Raw genomic sequence first — 17,012 nt, 5'->3', positions numbered from 1 at the left:
TTAAGTAAACACTGGAATTTAATAAATAACACATTTTGTATCAACACAGAAATACATACAATTCTTTAGAAAAATATTACTTTACACTAAAAATGCAACAACTCCTAATCCTGACAAATATACAACTTTGTGTAGGTTGTGATGGCAGGATTCTGTTTCTTTGAACAGTAGCTGTAGTCTGTTTTATAACCATCCCTGGATATTTTCCTTTAAACTTGCAGACACGATGCTGACACTGCTATAATACAGTGCCTTCTTGAAAAGCTTCTATCCACCTGTTAGAAAATGAAACACTGTTAGGAAGGAGCTGATAAAAGAATAGCCCTCATTGCTGTCACTAGCCACAGACTGCACAAGAGGTAACATCACACTTCCACTCCGGGTTGGTCTGTGAGTGCAAACACCAAAGCTGTCCAGTGAGCCCGGCACACAGAGCTGCCTGGTACAAGGCTGTCGGATTGAAGCTTCTTTCTGTGCCTCTCCCATACTGAAGTTACATGCATGAAGAGCTGGTGATGCTGGGAAATCACATGCTCAAAAAGCAGCCTATGCCAAGGGTCTGCATACCTGTAAAACCCCTCAATACCCCATCTCTTTTTCACTGCAAACAGGACCTGGGAGGAATGGGGACACTGCTGGCACTGAGCCATCTGCAGTCCGTGCTCTGCTTCTGCAGCAGGTAAAAGCCCGGGTGGGGCTGAGGGGGGAGGTCATGGCACACGGAAAGGCAGGGGAGGGCAAAGAGGGCACAGCGGGAAGTCCCAAACAGCTCATCCAAGGTGTCTCACACTGGAAATTCAACGTTAATATTCAGACACTTTTATTCCCCATAGCTGTGGTTTCTTTTCCTACTTGGCTAGGAGGGCAATAAACATCCTCAGCTTCTCAAGGACGCAAAAATTAATGTTCCTGAAGCACTCCAATGCTACAGGACAAATAATTCTGTTTTCTGAGTGAGGGCTGAACTGCCTGTATGTAAAGGTAAGAGGCCTACAAAATAAGAATTTTTTTTCTGAGTGGAAATCTTGGAAGAACTGAAGGAGACAAAGCCTGTAATTATCTTTATCATGGAAATTCAAACTGTTTTGGTATTCACAGGGTATCTAAACATTAGTCACAGATGTTGGTTCTTCCTTGCCCTAAGCATTTAATTTTGTAACTGTGTGCATGTTCTTTGAATTCAAGGTTTTGGCATGAACATATTTATCATGTATTAGTGCTCACACATGTCTGCACACACAATTCAAACATCTACCTTACTTTTTAGTAATATTTTTAGTATTTTCTACTGCCGTGTATACATTAAAAACAACTAAAGTGGAATACATCTGCAAAAAAAAATAAGCAGCTTAAGCACTGAACTTAGCTTTAAAACATTTAAAACCACATTGAAAAGTAACCATCTGTTAAAATTTATTATTGCACTTAGACAAATACATCAAATACTTCTTTGGTCCTATCAGGAAAAAATAGCATCCACTGATGCAAACAGGCCAACAGCATGTTTTTGTTTTTCCTTTTAAGGCTGTAAAAGCAGTATTTATTCTGAAGGTTCTGCATAAATCTCCTAAGGATATTAAATACTTGGAGAAAGCTTGAAATTCAAAGTACTTAATGTTATTCCTAACCTCAGTAAAATACACTATGTCCAATTTCAAGTTTTCTTCTTATGAGAAGAGCCATTGTCTGAGTAGAAAAATAAACCTATTGAATGCCTGGGTGTTTCTTAGTTTGTTTTATATAGTACAAATGAGGACACAGGGGAAACAACAGGATAGTATCTTAATTAACAAAGAAATATTTGTGCACATCTGCACAAAATACTCCCAAAAATCAAATAAAGACTTCCAGACTTTTTTTCTGTAGAGAAATGTCATTAAGCATGCTCTCAGCTGTTCAAAATTTCCTGTTGTACTGGATACTTTGTTTTTAGAATGTTCCTATTTGCAGAAAACAAAACTTGCATCCATTTGAATGTTTAAGTAGCAATAATGGACTTGTAATTACATAAAATCTATTCAATAATGTAAAATTCATTTGGGAAAACTGCAGTGAAACCAGTCAGATAAGACAGGCGTACAAGATACGTTACATATATTCCTTCTATGCTCATTTCTAGTTTACTGTATGAATCCTGTAATGAATGTTTTCTACTGATTAATGATTAAGCTTCCAGGTTATTTTATATGAAACTAACACAATATATAGCTTGATAAATATGACCCCAAATTCAAACAGGACTTGAAACAATACAGCTGTGAATGTGTGAATGTTGCATTCCAACAACATTGTGTGAATGTTGTTTGAATGCAAGCTTTTGGTCTGAGTGCATGCCTAGGTGCTCATGGGCGTCAGCTTACACACTTCAAACCTTCGCCCCCAAGTTTTAGTGTTTGCTTTATTTTTCACTGCCATGTATTGATTAAAAATAACTAATATAAACAGATGAAATTAAAAAAGGAGCGTATCAGTTAATTCCTAAAAACATTTGCTGGATTTCTCCAAAGTTAACATTAAATTTTCACTTGAGTAGACCAGGGTGAGAGGAATGAGCGATGAAAGATTTCTTATTTTATCTTTGACTTTCTCATTCTACATTCAGTCCTTTGCAGAGTGAGTCTGCTTCCTTCGTTTCAGAAGCCCTAATAAAACCAGAACCTTGTGTTTAAGTAATTTAAAATTTTCATTTACTTATGATATAATATGGATCTTTTATACATATACTTAATGTGTGAATATTAACATTTAGTACTTCTGAATTTTCTAGAAATATGTAACAGAAAGGAATTCAAATAGTTTCTTACTTTTGAGCTGAATGGGGATCATCTGCCTTGAATATGTAAAATAAAGTGTTTTTGTGCAGTAAATGGAACACTCTAGACTCTGAGTTTTCACCTTTTACTTCACTGACTGTGAATCCAAGTAAAGGCTGGCTCTCTAATGCTGCCACATCCTATGTAACAGAGAAAAAAGGAAAACCAAAATTAGAGTTTGTAAGACATTCTAAGGCATGCATTTAGACTTCATACACCATACCACTGCAGCAGACAATACAACAAATTGTTATAAACAGACACGCACAGAATGCTGCTTTTCATATCATCCATGCATGAGTCAGGGGCAGGAAATAAAACCTTGCAGACTTCAACATCGCTGATCCTCTTTTCATTTCCCTGAGAGCATCTCCCTTGGCTTCCACTGCATGGTCTCATTCTGCCTGGCAAGGACTTCTTGTATCAACACATCAGCCACTCCCTGGCACAGCCCAGAGGCCATCAGGCCCAGTGCCCTCTCCAGCAAGCTCAGAAGTGAAGTTGGATGCTGTTAACCACACTGAGTATGCTAAAAGGAGGAGCTACAGAGGAAACCAGTGTTCTCCAGCACTGAAGTAATTTCCAAATCTTTAAATAGCTAAACTTATTTCACTTTCTTATGCTGGAAATTAACATAATAGGGGAAAATAAGGTTGCTGAGTGTTCACAAACAATTGAGTAGAAAAGACCCTTCCTCATTTAGCTCAGTTACTTTTTTTTTTTTTTTTTTTTTTTTAATACTGTTGTTTTTTTATTAATTAGCAGCTTTTTGGAAAGGAAAAAAATTATCCTGTGCAAATTCCAAAACAGTGTTTTGTAACTAGGCAAGGTCCTGCAATGCTTATGAAGAGAAGAAAAACCAGCTAACCCTCCCCGCCCCCAAATTTACATAAACACTGAGATATCAGGTGAAAACTTTGGTAATTGCCTCTGCAGTGAAACAAAAGTGTCCTGTGACAGCAGCATTTCTTGATATTGGAAACGAGTCATGTAAGACTGAACAATCTGTTTTACTGTCTCAGGTCTTCATACCACTAACAGGTGATTTCTTTACCATTGATCTTTCTATCACTTGGAACAAATATGAGTAGCTTAAGTGGCCAAGTCAACACTGCACCTTCCCTTTAGACTCTCTAAATAATGTCCCCTGCAATGGCTCACCAAGATGAAAACTAAGATAGATATTCCTCAGTTTAAGAAAATAGGAAAGAATTAATTTTGTGATTGAGAACTGCAAACTGAAGCTACTCTGTAAGGCTGATATCTCAGAGAAAGCAAAGCAAAAGAAAATTTAAGGTGACTGTCACAGACTTTGCTCTTTTTTTTACCTCTGCCAAAGTTTCCTTTGCAAATACCAGAAGAGACACAATGCTTTGAAATTATTTTCTCGTTGATGTAAAAGTAATTGTTTTCTACATAATTATTTAAGATATTTTTAGAACTACTTGGCTTGGTTTTTTTTTTTAGCATTGCCAGTGGTATGGTGGAAATAACATCACAGGTTTTGGACATAATTGAGAAGTTCTAAAATAAAGGTTGGCTGGAACAACCCAGGAACAAATGTGAGCACAAACCAGGAAATAACTAGAGTGGGGGTGGTGTGGATTAAAGAAAGATAAATTTTTACATGGCCAGGATAGATTGGGCCTTACATTTTGAAAGAAAGTGAGGGATAGCAATACTGTAAAAGAGATGCTTTGGATATTTTGCTCTTGAAAGCTAGTAGTAAACTAAAACAAACAATACAAAGACCTGAAGTGCAAGATCAATACATCTATATATGTTACAAAACATTCTAAGAACATTCTAAGATGCAATAAAACTACTTCCTCAGCACATGTTGGGATACCATATATACATATATATATATATATATATATATGTACATGTTAGAGATTATTCCACACTGCAATAGGACTACACATTCTAAATAAAAAAGCAAATGTCATTACATAAGATGTATTTCTTTTATATAAAATAACTTCAGGCTGAAGACTACAGTTTGAGGAGAAGTAAAGAGATTTAGTTTACTCCTTTTGCAAGCATTCCAAATACCTTATGGAACTGCAGAACAACATAATTCAAGATGCATTTACAATGTTGCCTTTGCCACTAGTCCACTGTGGTGCATGCAAACAGATCCCCCCCGTGTATCCAGCTGACTCAGAACACACCTACAACTGAGCAATGGTGTGCAGTGCAGAGGTACTCAAAACTAGATCTGGAATCAGAAACAGCGTAGCTATAACAATGTATTATGGTTTTGAGCTCACTGGGCCTTTTCAAATACTGCACCACAATCAGATCAAATACTGCATGGTGATCTAGTTTTATAGCTTTTTTTCTAGATCATAAGAATTAAGAACTTTGTTACAAAGTATTATCATTGGATATTTGATTTCTAATATGTGGCCTCTTACCTCACTAGCAGCATATGTGTATAGCACCTTATTTTTTATAACAAACCACAGGTGTTTCCATGGTTTCTTACTGCCCTTAGATCTGTGTAGGTAACCACTCATTGTAGAGTCTTCTGTATTTGCTGAAACCTGAAGAAGAAAACCAAAATGAATCAACAGCCCATAATAAGATTTCACAGTATGGCTTTTTTTTTTTTTTAAAAACAGATTTCCAGAGCGCTGCCTGTCAGAGACTGAAATTCTTCCTTGATCTCAGATTAATGTTGCCAACTAACTCAAGTGCATGAGAGACAAATTTTTTTGCCTGCTACCATCTATCTGGTCTGGAAGAGAGGTTTCTAGTAAATGAAGGTTGGAACTTAAGCTGGATACAACAGGACAAGAGAGAGCCAAAACACTGAGGAAAACATACAGCTGGAGAACACATATTCCTATATAAGAAGAAACATAGAATCACAGAGTGGTTTGGCTTGGAAGGGTCCTTAAAGATCATCTCATTCCAACTCCCCTGTCATGGGCAGGGATACCTTCCCCTAGAGCCTAGATGGCTCAAAGCCCCATCTAGACTTGTCCTGAACACTTCCAGGGATGGACAGTCCACAACTCTTTGGGTAACCTGTTCCAGTTCCTCACCACTCTTCTAGTAAAGAATTTCTTCCTGGTATCTAATCTAAATCTGTCCTCCTTCAACTTATGAAGGGACCCCCCTGTCCGATCACTACATGCCCTTGTAAAAAGTCCCTCTCCAGCTTTCTCGTGGGTGCCTCTTCTGGTACTGGAAGGCTGCTCCAAAATCTCCCTGAAGCCTTCTCTTCCCCAGGCTGAACAATCCCAAGTCTCTCAGCCTGTTCTATCAGGAGAGGTGCTCCAGCCCTCCCTCACCTTAGCAGCCCTCCCTCAACTTAGCAGCCCTCCTCTAGACCCATTCCAGCAGGTCCATGTCCTTATTATGTTGGGGACCCCAGAGTTGTACTGCAGGTGGGATCTCACCAGAGCAGAGCAGAGGGGCAGAATCCCCTCCCTCACCCTGCTGGTCATGCTGCCCAGGATGCAGCCCAGGATGCAAGTGGTTTTCTGGGCTGCAAGTGCACATTGCCAATTTATGTTATTCTTTTCCTCCACAAACAGCCACAGCTCTTTCTCCCCAGGGTTGGCATCAGTCCGTTCTCTGCTCAGCCTGTATTTATGCTCAGGATTTCCCTGACAAACATGCAGGACCTCATGCTTGGCCTTGTTGAATTTTGTGAGGTTCACACAGATCCATCTCTCATGCCTATCCAGGTCCCTCTGGATGGCATCCCTTCCCTCTGGTGTGTGGACTACAACAACAGCTTCGTGTCATCAGCAAAGCTCCTGAAAAATCACTTCCTCCCATTCCCAAGACCTACAGTAAGTTGGGTTTCGCTCCACCTTTCCTAATCATAAACCAAGAGCTGAGTTGGTGTAGGAGTCTTGTCATTGACTGTTGGTACAGTGATAAACCACAATTCAGGGAAACACAGGGAAGCAAGAAAGAAATTACAGTTTTAACTACAGCTCTGAATCACAGTCTCACAGGTGTTTATGCAGTTTACACAGTGCTTCATAGTTCATGTCTCTGCCTATTTAAAACTAAGGCCCAAACCTCAGAGACACATTTTGACTTTTGATTCTAGATAAGATGGTTAAAATAAGGGTTTTTTTCCCTACTCTTAATATTGATAATATAATAGCAGCATGACCCCACTTTTGACCAATGAAACACTCACTTCTTTGAGGGCCGCTGGAATTTTTTTCTGCTTTCTTCCAGAGGGAATACTTTGTAATACTGTAGACAAGGCACTTGATGGAGATTTATGATTGATTGGGGATCCGCTCTTAGGAGTGCACTGGTTATCTAAAATGCACAGGACGAATATATTGATTTCATGTCACAGATGAATAAACACAGGCAATTATTCTTAGACTTTTCTTCTTAAACACAGTTGGCATTTTTATTCAGATTACAGGGTTACAATACTAACACCTAATCACATTAAATTCAGCACTGAATCAACTTTTCGGTGTTATCATCAACACCATGAGTTAGAATCCCTCAAATCACAATCACTATAAAAAAAACCACAAGACGTTTAAAACTAAACCAATTTGTCTTGTTTGTTTTCAAAGTCTGTTTTCTGGGTGTTCACAAAGAGGGTGATAATTAAGTTTAAAAGTCACAGCAATGTAAAATTTTTACAGCTGTCCTCTATGTTGTCTGTACCTTATCTCTACCTTTCAACTCTCTACATCTGTTAACTTCTCAGCCTTATTCATTAGGGATGCTCCTCTTCCAGCACACACACACACTCCTGGATGTTCCCATCTCCCAGCATGTGCTTTCTCCACTGCCACAGGCAGTTACTCCGTCTCTCTTGGAAGACTTCTGCAACACTTCACCTCTTCAAAACCCTTTTTTCTAGCAACAGCCACCACTTTTTTTACAGCTGCACTTGGAATGAGTGGTTTCATAAAGTCTACTTCTAGAGTTGGCCCTGAACTCGGTGAGGCTCTGAAATAATGAGAAGAGCAGGAGAGCAATGTGATTGCCAGCTGTAGTGCACCTGCTCCCCAGTCTTTTCCCAGCTTCAGGCAGCTGCAATTGCCTGCAGCACAGCAGCCCCTAGTGCCCAGCGCAGACACCTGCAGGTGGTTCAGGCAATGGCCTTCCCATCACCGCACGCTCCCACTGCCATTTCAGGGTTATCTGCGCTGCCTTCCGCACCCCCATGAGAAATGTCACTCCCAGCGTGCCATGGGATCCATGGCTTTATTATTTCTGGGCACCACAGGTTTCCCAATACCCTAGAGAGCTGGTGTGGCACTGGAGCTTCTGCCACGGGAAGGGCAGAAAGCTCTTTCAGTCTGTTTACAGCTCATTTGTGTGCTTTATACTCGAGTATTTCAACTTAATTCATAGCAAGGCTTGGGAGATTGGACTGGATTCCCACCTCACTGGCAGATGCTTCCACTGATTTTACACTTGTTTCTGCAGAATGATATGAAGCTTCTTCCAAGAGATGCACTAGAGTTTTCTCAGGATGAGGGCACTGACCCTGGACCTCCTCTCTAAGCAAATGTTATTAACATTAGGCTGTCCAGCCATTGCTTTCCACTAGGCACCACATTCTCTGAAAGGATTTCAAAGAAAACTGCTCTAGCTGTGGTGTTTTATGTTGAATTCCATATTGCCAGTGTTCAGTAGGCAATGGTTAGGAGTTTTCTTTCAGAAATAAGGTACAGATATGCTAAATCCTTGACTTCCATCTGAGCTGAGGCCTGAGAGTGGCTTGAGGTCAGTTTATAGACCTGAAGAGACTCAGCTTCAGAAAGGTTAAGGCCTTTGTCTCTACAGAGCCCCAGAACTTTAGCCACCTCAGCAGCTTAGCTGGCAGGAATGAAGTTTACAGACATACAAGTTACAGAGGGTAACCATACACACGAAGCCCCTGGGAGGTCAGGATAAACTGCCAGGACTCTAATGTACACCTGTACCCTGTGACTGATGAAAAGCCATGGAACACCTGTTATATCAAAAGGAAAGCAGCATAAGCTATATGTCATTACCATAGGGTAAAGGCACACATGTTTCTGGAAGGAAGAGCCAATATATTGCAAATTCATTTCCTAGCTTGCTCCACAGAAGCTGGTTTGGCCTAGAATCTCAGGTGCCTATCGTTTTTCAGGCACAAGCAGAATTAAGAGCTTGAACCCAGCAGTAAAGATATTGCACACAGATACTATGTTATAAAGGCCACAAAAGTAAGACAGACAGTTTGTGAAGGTTTTATTTACCTTGCTTTTGTAGCTCCCTGAAGCAATGATCACATACTCTAGCTGGCTGGTTTTTCATATAGTCTAAGCCATGTTTGTTTGATGAACAAGCTTGACAGACAATCTGGAAACAGACAGAAACAGGTAAAAGCATTATTGTACATGATGGGCACCTGTAAATCACCAAATACCCAAAGACATTCATTTCAGCACTTTTAAGGTCATAAAAATCTGAAATAAGCACTGTTTTATAGTACAAATTTTTAAGATCTTGGCTTTTTCCCATATCTTTTATTCTTAACATGCTGTCCTTTCCTCCTCTAAATAATAAAAATTTAAATATTAAAAAAATCGATGATTTAGGAGTCAATAAACCAATGTTAATGATCCATTAAAATCAGAACAAGCCCACTGTGTTACTGAACTGTTTCAAGCATAAATTTTTTGAAATAGTTAAAAAACTATTGCTCTCTATATGATTTTTTAACAACACAGATGTCTCAACTGCATTTCATTCTAATTTTGTATTCCCACTGGATTAAAACAAGAAAGATAAAGTTTATCAGATATAGCTTTCGTAAGTGTAAAATATAAAAGGTTGGTACTAACTTAAAATCAAAAATCATTATTTATATTATGAAAATCAGAAAGGAAGATACTTCTTCATTTCATTCATGGGTATTATGTAATTGTAAAATAACCATAAATAGCACTCCAGAATGTAAAATAACTAACATGTAGCATGTTGAAGGTTGAATACAGGTCTGTCATAACACCTGTCCAAAAACCCCAAACTCCAGCCCCCAGACCACCAACCCAAACATGTTGGTTCTAACCCACATGATTGTGTCATAGTGCAGGGTTGCTTAGAAGAGCAGTTGGGGTGATAGGGCACCACCTGAATGTCACACAAGGAACTTGAATGACCAATGGAAAAGGTAACCACAAAATCATCCGACCTTCCCGCACGCCCTGCAGTGGTGCCTTCTCCACGTCAGAGTGAATTCACTGGTACAGATCATGCACATCGTGGCTCTCGTGTCAGGGATCCAGATGGGAGCCTTTGATCCCAGAGGACTGTCTTCCTCCTGTTTCTCTGGATCTGCCTGGGAGAACATAGGCACAAGATCCTTACATTCAGTGAAAACTAACACTAATTAATATTCATCAGTGATTATAGGATAATGCTAATGGTGTTGGAAAGCCTTCTCTGATAATTTGCCATGATCTTAAATGTTATCTGCTCTTTCATCAGTGACCATTATAATGCAAGCCTGACAAAAGAGATGCATTTAATGACTTTCAAGCTTTACCAGCCTCCTTGGATCAATAGCTGCTTTATTTTAAAATCTTTTGATTTCATCTTTCTGTGCACAAGGCTACAGAGAGAACTGTGAAAGCTGATTTGGCTTTTTTTGAAGAAAATACTTTTAAATTTATGAGGCAGATAATACTATGAAATATTCTGTTCTACCATCTGTTCAATTATTTACAATCCTGTTTTATTATCTGTCATGGAATATCTCTTGTTTCTCTAAGCACCTGTCAGGAAACTTTATATTCAAAACAGGAACAAGCCAACAATAATGCTGAGATATACCTCTTCAAGACTTTTGCTTGGATTAAATGTGATTCTCTTTTTTGTATATTCTTCAATCGACTTGGAGATAGCTTCTAACCACTCATCTCTTTCTGTAGCAGAACTGTTGGAGTAAAAACCCACAAAAGCAATTTATAATTATCAACATTCTAAGAAACAAGTGTTGACTAGAATTCCACTAGCATTATTGCACATTGGAGAATCTTTCTTGCAGTTTCAGTTTATAAAACATCTACAACTCCTACTGCAACTGGATTTATTTTTTAACCTTTAGCATGGTGTTATTTTTTTATATTGACCAATACTAAAAAAGATTTCTTTGTCTGTTGTTGTCATGTGGATTCCCCTTCTTCCCTTCCCTCCTTCCAAAATCCCTGTGATTCTTTCAAGGCTTGTCTGTCATCACTCCCCCTCCTCCCCAGACCTTTGAATAGCCTGAATAATACTTGTTTAAACGATGCTCCCAGAAAAAAGGCATGGGCCTTCCACCTTGAAGGCAACCTGAAATTTCAACAAGCTTTTTTTCTCCCTACTTCCTTCTGTCTCAGAGTGCAGTTTGTTATACCCAATCCTGTGAAACTCCAAGCTTCTGTCAGATAAAAATGCAGTGACTCTTCTGCCTATTTGCTCCTATTTGCTCCTACCAGGTCATGCTACTTTCAAATAATATTTTTTTTCCCAAAACGTTTCCATCGGATGAGCTAACTCAAAGAGACAGGTAAACTTAGTCCATCTCTTTATCCCACAGCTAGTGGATCACTAATCAAGTGCAAAGAAAGCATTAGGCTGAAATGGCATGGCACAAGGAGCACAAGGAGTACCTGGTGCAGCAGGACCCTGCAGCTATACTGGGTTATGTGCAGTGCCAAAGCACCTCCTCTGTCCATGGGCATAACACCATCTTCACAAATGTGTGCTGTTCCTGCTGCACTGGGCAGCCTCCTATCCCTTCTCTAAGCCACTAGATGTTATTTTCACTCTTGTGCCAGAACACACACAGTTATGCAGTGGGCTGGATTGGGAAATAAATCCATATAAAGCAAGCCATCAACCTGCCCTTCCTCTGGATCAATTTACAGACTTGGTTCATCACACAGCTGAACAACTACTTGTGCCAGCAAGAGAAGGCTCTGAGGAAGGATGAAGCAGTTTTGCAGCAGAGGAACAGCTAGACTGTTTAAGATGCCATGACATTTGAAAAAGGGCTTCCAAAATTTAAACAAGAGCGAACCACTCCCCGAATTTTTTTCCATTCCCCAATTTTGAACTGGTATCAAATAAATTAATTTGTTTAAACAAAGGGATTGAACACAAATACGTAAAAAGGAAAGTTAGGGAAGAGGTGCGCAATGACACACACAAATGAGGTGTCTTAGGCCGATTATTATTTAATGGTTTTGTAGATGAATTTGGAAGCTTTTATCATCTTTGAACCTTTAAGGAAAATACTTTGAATGGGGGGTTTGAATGGGATGAAACTGAGTACAATACAGAATCAGAGAGGACAAATCTGCTAAAGTAAACACACAGGAAGCCTGTGAGGCACAAGCTAAAAAAAAGGATCTAGCACACAGAACAACAAAATCAGAACAAAAGGAGAGGAAATAAGATACATGCAAGGGTAAAGCAATGCATTAGTGTCTGTCCCAGCATCTCACATTCTGAGTGGAACATTTTCCTCAGTCTATTTACCTTTGCTTCCTCATCTGGAAAAAACAACTGGTCTGCATTAACTACGTAATATTCATAACTCTAATCAACTTTGGCTTTTTCAGAATCTGGTTACATTTGATTAGATTCCTGTAACTGCATTAGTTAATTAAATTGAAAGTTGGAACAGGTTTTGGCGATTATGCACCACCAGCACCCCCATCATGTGGGGACTGCTGTGTATGCAGCGGCTTGCACAATGAGCTACAGGCTTACACCCTAATATTTCACCAGGAACCTCGTGCCTGGTAGGTTTGCTAGTGGTAGCCTTAGGATTGTTTACAACCCTTTAGAATGTAAGAGCAAAGGTGGTGCCACTGGCAATGGAACTGATGTAATGGTTTGCTGCAGCAAAATCGGCAGCTTCTTCTACTGTCACTCCAGCCCTCCCCTACAGCTGCCCAGCCCTACTGCTTCCCTGCTGCAAGTCCAGTATTTACTGCATCCTTCCAAAAGTGATTTTGGTTACTAAAATTGCAGGAGTTTCTCGGGTTTTTAAAACATTCTTATTTTTATTTATTTATTTAAGATTTAGCATCACAGTAGAAAGCCTCAAATGGCTTACAGAGAACCCCAGCAATGGGTACTACTGGCAAATGCATGTGCTGGGGGCACACATCCAGCTGCTCACTGGGGCTCAACAGCTCAGTGGCCCCAGGAGGGCACTAGGGAAGCAAGTCTCTCATGTTTCCAGGATGAGAGCCTTAGGGTACCTTTCCCAGCTGAGCCAGTCTTGCCTGACCATCCTTAGGCAGGATAGGAAGAGATGCAGCTCTGTCTGCCTGGGGTAGCTCTGCATCAGCTTTACTGAGGGGCCAGACCACGTCAGGCTGGCATGACTGTTGTTGCCAGGACCAAAGCTTTACTTCTGTACAGTGCTGTATCATGCAGATGCACTAAGTTGTTTTTCTGATGAAGAGATTTCTAGTACAATACTGCACCGTACTATGAAAAACAATTTCACATTCCTACAGATATCCCAGGAAAACTGAAACGTCAACCCAGACTGGACAAAGCAGAATACTAATGCAGTCAGTAAAACTAAATCTGAAGGGACAAAGACTCTTGTCTAGGCATTGATCTATATTTGTTATTAACTGGACTGCTTTTTATTCCTAGTAATTTTTCACCAGTTCCATTTCTCACTTCTCTGTCTCTGCTCCGAGGATCATTTCAGAGTTTCTGGTGTACACGCCACATAATGCTTATTATTTGAAAAAACTCATGGAAGTGAAATTTGTCTCCAGTGTCTTTAAGATTAATTTAAACAGTTTTGAAATTAAGGTGGGTTTTTTTTACCATATATTACTCATATGGTAAGCTGTAAGAATGAGGCATCACTCAAAGGAAGATGCACCCTGCGTTGACAAGATATGAATTCTCTTCACATTTAGAATATTTCTTAATAGGAACAACATAGCTGATTGGGAAAAACATATGCAAGCACCTGTTGCTGGTAGTGTTTTTCAATTGCTTCCCTCCTACACCACAACAGGCCCAGTTCTGGTGCCAGACAGACAACAATCTGAAAACTGTCATTTACATCTGGAGCCTCCAGCACCTCCTTCATGCCATGCAAATGCAACTTCTGTCTGTCCCAGCTGTGTAACTTAGGGCTCCTGCACAAGCATGACTCCCAGCAAGTATAAAAGTAACAGAGCTGAATGCTTCCCAAAGACATAACATCAAAAACACTAAAACAAAAAAAGAAAATTGTAGCTGCCTCAGTCGGTAATATGAGGTTAATTCCAGCAATTTCAAGGTTAAGACAAAAGCATAGCACAAACTATGCCAAACTGGATAAGCATGTTATATATAGGGGTTTTCCCCTATGGACCAGCACGTCTTTCCCAGGAGTTGCTTTTTAATCTACCACTTAATCAGTTCATCAAAAAGACTAGTCTATCCTGTTTTGTGGAAAATAGGTAGCTTGTGTGTTAAGATGATAACATTTTCAGAAGTTCCAATTATTCTTTTACAATTTTTTAAAAGAACTGAATTCAAAGTGGAACACTGTTCCAAGTGAAGCAGAGATAAATCCTCATTGCCTGCTGCCATGCCCTGAATGCCTTCATGTGTCTGTGTGACATCCAGTCACCAAGGCACCTAGGCAGCACAGAGCTGTTGAAATTACACTGGAGCAGAACCATATCCTAAATTGTGAAATGCATTTTTTTCCCCCCAGTGTGCAGAAGACCTATAAGACACGTTTAAATTTGTTGAAGAAATACAGAATTACCCATTTCAAGTGTGTTGTTATAAATAACTACTGCTCTGACAATTGAGCTACTTCCTTTGGCTTCTTTGACAATGTTAACTTTGGTCTACCCCTCAGCTACAGATACTGCTATCTTCGTGCATTCTCATGTCACTATTTACAAGGTCACACAAAAAGCAGCAGTCTGCTCTTGCTCAGCTTTGCTAAATAACAAAGAAAACATGTCTTTCTTCATTGGTATCAGCACTGTCACAGATGTCAGAACACATAAAACTTCAACTCAAACACCGTAAAAACAACAATCCACAAAACCAGACCTTTGCTAAAGGCATCTCAGTGAAGGTGACCATAGCTGCCTGGGCTTAGTGACCATATATCCTTTTGCTATTACTTAGAGAATTTGCAACATAGAGCATAGCAATAATTTTAAAAGAACAAAAAAATAACCCCTGAAAAAGCCTAAATTTAATTAAATTGAAACCCTCTCAAGGAAAGGCAGTGCAAGGATAGCATTTCAATTTACTTGAAATTTCTGAAGGTGTAGCTTATTTTTTTCTTCTAAAAAGAACCAAAAAATGGTTTTATTCACTCTGATTTAGTGATTCCCTCTATTCTGTAATCACGCTAGCCAAGAGTAACTTTCTATTACATTAAACTCAAAACAAGCTCTAAAAGGCTTGTGTGGCCTGTTTGAAAATACATAGTTTTAAAATCACTTTATTTGAAAGGCTTACCTTGCTGAAAGAATGAAGGATCTCTCTACGCTTTCAATGTTCAGTTCATTCTGATATGCTTCCTGGGTTGGCTTCTTAACCTTCAGCCAAGAGAGAAAACTTCACATTCAGACTGAAACGGTACTTTTGTCATTGCTTTAATTTTAATTCTTGTGAAATCTCTTACATTTTCATTGCAGAAGGGGAACACTGGAGGGAACATACTCAGAAATAGGAAATCGTATACCAGTCCAAAGGGCCCAGCTAAACTAAGGTTACATGCAGCCCATCCTTTTATTTCATTGCCCCTCAGGCAAACACTGGAGATGTACAGGGGAATGAAGCTCAAGAGCTGTCAGACACCTTCCATACAGGCCCAGTCATGTTGCCCCCTCCTGCAACTGGACAAAAAAAAGGCACTGCTGCTGCTGCAGGATGAGATGTAGCTCACTGGTGTACCCCAGAGTGGGAAAGAACTGCACTACCCTGTTGATCCTTCTGAGCTACCAAATTTCAAATATAAGGGGGCTTAAAAGTGGGTCTGAGCCACCACAAGATATCTGCTGGCAAAAGAAGTTTTGTAGCTCTGCTAAACTTTGGACCTGAGTACCAGATCTGCACTGCAACTGGACTTAGCGATTTTTTCTGACAGGACTGGAGACAATGATTCCCAAGGCAAGGATCTGTTGCTCCTGTTAACTGTCATGTCAATGACTGAGTCATTATATGGCATGCATGTCCCTTATCATTCCCCAGCAGAGCTCAAGGCTTAGCTTTGATGCTTTTCACAAGGGCTCAGGGACAAAAGCCGTATCTTCCCTCATAGTTAGCAAATCTGTATAAAACAGAGAACTGATCCACCAGGATCTTATCGGGCAAAGATGCTTAATCTCTAGGTGTCAGCAATAAAAAGCAGTTAAAAGGGAAAAGTGAGGCAGTCTGAACAAAATACAATACAAAAAGTAAGTCAGCAGACTGTTCCAGAGTAGGACAACGATGGGTGAAATGCAGCCAAGATGATCCTGTGGCAACAGAATATTTAAGGAAACTTAGATAGCAATCCCACAGGCCACACTATGCAAAAAACATTAAGCCTGTAGGGTTGCTCTGGAACATAAGCATATTTCATATCTCTTGCCAACATTAAACACAGTTGTGTTTTCAAAATTTGAAGGCCTGAGTTTAGGTAGATTTGGAGAAAGGCTCACTTTAACAAGGGACTCACCTTCATTCCAGCCAATGACAGCATGTTGTTGAGTTTATACATCCCTGACTGAACAGGAGTAGTGTACAACAGGGCATCATTGAACTGTAATACAGAATGCTTTTTACTGACTGAAGTTTGTTAAGAGACAGGTAAGTTCAGATGCATTTTACTGGAAGTACAGAACTCCTACAGCACTGAGATAACTGTCCAGAAGGGTATCTGTTGCTTCCTATTATTCCACTTAGAATCCAAGAAACATTTTTGTGTATGAATTTAGATAACAATAGGGATCTATTTATATCCTCCTCGTGTAAATATACAATTGGCATATGAGTAAACAGTGTACAGATGTCAAAGAACAGGCTGTCAAAAGGGACAAAAATGTTTCTCGTTATTATTGTACACAGATCTATAATATAGCAAACTACTTTAAAAGGATATCAGAATTTACCATTGAAACAAATCAAAGCAATCCAGAAACTAGGAGATAGCAGAATGGATTAGCAATTTATAAGGACAAACTTAACCATACCTTGTGA

At 39.6% G+C, this 17,012-nt stretch overlaps 1 protein-coding gene across 1 annotated transcript in view; it reads right to left on the bottom strand.

The window, feature by feature from the left end:
- Positions 1 to 135: 135 nt before the first annotated feature.
- FGD6 (FYVE, RhoGEF and PH domain containing 6) overlaps positions 136 to 17,012 on the bottom strand; it is a 69,434-nt gene continuing 52,557 nt past the window's right edge. The window contains exons 13-21 of the mRNA XM_063396302.1: positions 16,492 to 16,575; positions 15,288 to 15,367; positions 10,626 to 10,728; positions 9,985 to 10,131; positions 9,047 to 9,149; positions 6,982 to 7,109; positions 5,234 to 5,362; positions 2,805 to 2,953; positions 136 to 275 (exon numbers count right to left, since the gene is read on the bottom strand). Of these exons, the coding sequence (XP_063252372.1) occupies positions 239 to 275; positions 2,805 to 2,953; positions 5,234 to 5,362; positions 6,982 to 7,109; positions 9,047 to 9,149; positions 9,985 to 10,131; positions 10,626 to 10,728; positions 15,288 to 15,367; positions 16,492 to 16,575 (960 nt within the window). The 3' untranslated portion in view covers positions 136 to 238. The remainder of the gene's footprint in view (positions 276 to 2,804; positions 2,954 to 5,233; positions 5,363 to 6,981; positions 7,110 to 9,046; positions 9,150 to 9,984; positions 10,132 to 10,625; positions 10,729 to 15,287; positions 15,368 to 16,491; positions 16,576 to 17,012) is intronic.

The sequence above is a fragment of the Prinia subflava genome, chromosome 4 (assembly GCF_021018805.1).
Source record: "Prinia subflava isolate CZ2003 ecotype Zambia chromosome 4, Cam_Psub_1.2, whole genome shotgun sequence".
NCBI classification, from domain to species: domain Eukaryota; kingdom Metazoa; phylum Chordata; class Aves; order Passeriformes; family Cisticolidae; genus Prinia; species Prinia subflava.
This window is presented reverse-complemented; position numbering and strand designations above follow the sequence as displayed.